The sequence below is a fragment of the Olea europaea genome, chromosome 4 (assembly GCF_002742605.1).
Source record: "Olea europaea var. sylvestris chromosome 4, O_europaea_v1, whole genome shotgun sequence".
NCBI classification, from domain to species: domain Eukaryota; kingdom Viridiplantae; phylum Streptophyta; class Magnoliopsida; order Lamiales; family Oleaceae; genus Olea; species Olea europaea.
The window spans coordinates 393500-397927 of NC_036240.1; the positions used below are offsets into that span (position 1 = coordinate 393500).

Consider the following 4428-nt stretch of genomic DNA (forward strand, 5'->3'; position numbering starts at 1 on the left):
ATGCTAAATTAGCCAGGTATTTCATTGTTTAAGTGTTTATTTCTTTGTTATAGTAAATTTTAATTATTTAATTTCAATTGTTTATTTATATGTAATTAATTATTTAATTGAATTTTTTATTTTTCTGTTCATTTAATATTTAATATATTATCTAAATTATGATTATTTTTATTTACATTGGCCAGGTATTGCTATAACATGGGAAGAATTAATACTGGGTCGGCATTTTTTATTGAGAAGGATGACGAAAATCTCTTCAAATATTTCTTTATGGCCCTTGGACAATGTGTTCGAGGATTTCGAAATGCAATGCGACCCTTAATCTTAGTCGACGGTACAACCCTTAAGGCGAGATACGGGGGCAAGTTGATTATTGCAACATGCCAAGATGCGAACATCCAAATTTACCCTCTTGCGTTCGGCATAGTCGACGGAGAAAATGATGTAGCAATGAGTTGGTTTTTCACGAAGTTGAGGGAAGTAATTGGAGATGTCGAAAATCTTGCATTCGTAACCGATCGAGGGCAGTCAATAATAAATGGTATCGCCGAAGTCTTCCCCGAGGCACATCATGGTTATTGTATGTACCATATACAGGGAAACTTGAAGACCAGGTATCGAGGCAATGGCGTCGTTGCGTTGTTTAGGAGAACTGCAGAGGCTTACAGTTTTGAAGAGTTTGATAAGTTCATGGTCGAAATAGACAGTAAATCGCATGCTGCATGGGAGTATCTAACAGAGATGGGGATTGAACATTGGGCACGATCACATTTTCCAGGACGTCGATACAACATGATGACGTCGAACAATGCGGAGTCGCTTAACGCTTTATTCAAGAAAGATCGAGAGTTACCAATTCTTGCAATGATTGAGAACATTCATGACAAGCTACAACAGTGGTTTCATGATCGACGTGAGGAATCACAGAGTTGTGCAAGTGTGCTAACCCCGGCTCAAGAAGATAAGCTCTTCAAGACTCTAGATGTGGCAAGAAAGGTATATGTAGAACCACTGAATCAATTTCGCTTCTCCGTGAGATGTGCACGTAATTTCGGATTCATTGTGGACTTGAATGATAACACGTGCACGTGTAGACGGTTTCAGTTGGAGAGTTTTCCATGTACACATGCAGTGGCAGTGGCTATGCATAGAGGATTACCACCACACACCTTATGCAGTGTGTATTACATGACTGATTATTGGGGAGCAGCATATACGGAAACAATATTTCCTGTACCAAATGAAGTCGAGTGGGAAGTGCCCGACCACATTCTCCCACTGAATAACTTGTTGCCACCAGCAGTTGGACCACGTACTCCTGGACGTACACGTACGTCTAGAATACCATCTACCGGAGAGTTTCCCCAGCCTCGTAAGTGCGGTAGGTGCGGTGCAACAGGGCATACTAGAAGATATTGTACAAGTCAGATTCCTCTACATGACAATGTAACGGATGTGTAATTTTAATAACTATTGGCAATGTAATTATTTATAACATTGACTTTAATTATTTATGCATATTATTTATGCGAATTATTAGATTTAGTATTTTTTTCAAACATTTCATTCATTACATTCATTTGTTATGCATATTATTTATGTTAATTATTTGAAATCGAAACTTTTTCTAGAAACTGCATTATACGGTAGGCTACATTGTAAAATAAATATTTAAATATTACATATGCAATCAACATTTTACAATTTTTCCTAATTACAAATAAATGAATGAATTGTATAATGTTTAAATAAATGTAAAAATATGTACAATTATTTACGGATCCCCATTAAATTCAAATAAATCACATGCTAGTTTATTTCTCCAATTTTGTATCCATGCCTGGTTGATTGCATCAACCTTATGTGCCACACTCAAAAAATCTATGTACTTGATGACGAATATGCCGCAATCACCCCTACAATTAAACAATGTTGTATTAGCACATCGAAAATTAGTTAGAAACTAAGATATAAATGACAGAAAGAAAATTACAAACACTTACGATATTTGTTGCCTCGTCGTCGTCGTGTTCCGCACGGTGGCCAATCTGTCTTCTACAGTGATGTTCGCTCGTCTAGCCATCATGGGAACGATCACAGACAGCGACTCTAGATTTTGCTCGAGCTAGCCTTGTGTCAGGCATGAATGATCGGAGTCGCACACATACATCGTGGAGTCGGCGAATACGATTTCCACTGCAATGTAGTGATGATTCAGACATACTGGTACGTACATATGCGTATAGCCATCCCATGGCTTCCCACCGACACTCGGCCACATCCCTACGACCCATTCCATCATATATTTCGGCACCGTGTACTCGGTACCCATAGCCTGGAACGACTGGTACTCAATGTCAACGGCACGGATGAACTCGGTGTTCAATGTGAGTCTGCCAGGAATGTTGAACGATTTTGGATGTCTTTCAGCACGATCCCGTAGCAAATCCATGCTCAAGTCGATGTGCTACATCAAGAAACACCAATAAAGAAAGGAGTTAATCTATGAATTTCATTCAAAAAATTGATTTCGAACGTACATAATAAATAACAATATTTTCATTTCACTTACATCGTCGGCGAGCCAAGCCCCCGAAGTGGTGATGTCGTGGAACCACTTGTAAGCATTTGAGATCGTCTTCTCAGCAATCGTGCGGCTGGCCCTGAAAAAATAAGAACATAATTTTTAGTTATATGAAGTATACATGTGTCAGCGTCTGCGTACTATAGTAATTACATAAAATACAAAACTGACCCAGGCTGCAGTGCTCTCCACTCTGTCTCAAAGGCTTTCCACTTGGTGTGGTCCACCTCCCTGAATAAATTCGGGTGCGTCCCGTCGACGAACCTTCTCCTCTTCGCCTCCGCGGTAAAGGGAGAAAGAACGTACTGTGATGGCACCCTTGGCCTCTTGCCGACCACCCGCTCCTCATGTGCCTCGGGAATCTCCATCTCCCCAGCCATCGGGACGACCCCCTCGCCCGCTGTCGGGACCACCTCCTCCGACACAAAGACCAAGACCGGCGAGTCTGGCGTCTTCTCGGGTACCACCTCCACCTCCGATACCCTCTCCTCCTCCGGTGCCCCCTCGACATCCCCGGGTATCCCGTGCACGGGTACCACATCTAGCTCCAGTACCCTATCCTCCTCCGGTACCCCCTCGGCATCCCCGGGTATCCCCTGCACGGGTACCACCTCCGATACCACCTCCACCTCCATCTCCGGTACCCTCTCCTCCTCAGGTACCCCCTCCACGTCCTCAGGTATATCCTGCGCGGGCATCCCCTCCACCACAGGTATCCTCTCTCGCTCTTCCATCCCCATCGTGTCATCTAAAAATGAATCAAATGCAGCAACTGATGGCCACGATGAGTCAACATACCCCATCTGACCCACTCCCCCCTGATAACCACCGACCCCTCCGTCACCCCCTCCGTCCCGATAGTGACCTGTCCCTCCGCTACCTCCTCCATCTCGATAATCGCTCGTCCCCCGCAGGCCTGCTATGTCACCCCGTATCGCTGCAACATCAGCATGGAGGTCTCCTAACCCAGCTCGTAACATCGCGACATCATATCGTAACTGTGCCGTGTCCCCGAGCTCAGCTCGTAGTGTCACGACATTACCCCGTAACTCTGCCATGTCTCCTCTCATCTCCATCAGGGGGTCGAACAAATCAATCGTCGAAGCACGGGGACTAGGTGCAGGAGGCGATACTGGACGGCCCTCCTGAAAAAATAACTATTACAAATGAATAACCTAACAAATAAAATAAAACGACAATCGAAGAATTATTTTTAAGTAACATACTCTATCTCGATCAACGCTGGACTCAGGCATCTGAACCTCTGGCGTAGCTGGACGTGATCTTCTCAGCGGAGGTGACATCCTCGCTGGACGTGCTCTCGTCGGTGGAGGTGATATCCTCAACGGAGGTAATACTGAACGATCCTCTTGAAAAAATAAATATTACAAGTGAGGCACTTAATTACAAGATCGAAGCGATATTCAATAAATTCTGCACAGTGACATACCCTATGTCGATCCATCCTGGACTCAGGCATCTGATCGTCATGCGCAGTACGAAGAGGCAATTCGCGAATATAAAACTGACTCTCCTCCTCGATCGACGGTGCCAACTCAGTGAGAACTTCAAGCTGTCATTTTCATATGTCACAGTTAATGAATATGTATTCAGATTATAAAAGGACGTACGACATAAATAGCAATTGTATAATACGTACCTCAGGATCGTCGAGGAGAGCCGATAACTGTCTGGCAAGCGGCTTGTCTTGTGCTTGCCAGTGATGCATCCGAGGATAGCGTGTCTCTCCTCTCCTCGCATACCGACTGGCCAAGATAGGGACAGTCTCATACACCCATATCTGAAACAATTACAATTATTATGTATAGAATTCAATAAAAAAA

General features: G+C 43.7%; 2 protein-coding genes across 2 annotated transcripts; one reads left to right on the plus strand and one right to left on the minus strand.

Moving 5' to 3' along the window:
* Positions 1-309: 309 nt before the first annotated feature.
* Positions 310-1461, plus strand: LOC111394011. Its single transcript, XM_023019802.1, has 3 exons — positions 310-759; positions 928-996; positions 1105-1461. The coding sequence occupies exons 1-3, from the start codon at positions 310-312 to the stop codon at positions 1459-1461; spliced, it is 876 nt and encodes a 291-aa protein (XP_022875570.1).
* Positions 1462-2454: 993 nt separating this feature from the next.
* Positions 2455-4049, minus strand: LOC111394012. The gene is made up of 5 exons (XM_023019803.1): positions 4035-4049; positions 3811-3951; positions 2756-3729; positions 2616-2663; positions 2455-2467 (listed from the first exon to the last, which is right to left on the minus strand). Exons 1-5 carry the CDS (start codon positions 4047-4049, stop codon positions 2455-2457), a joined length of 1191 nt encoding a protein of 396 aa, XP_022875571.1.
* Between the last annotated feature and the right edge of the window lie 379 nt (positions 4050-4428).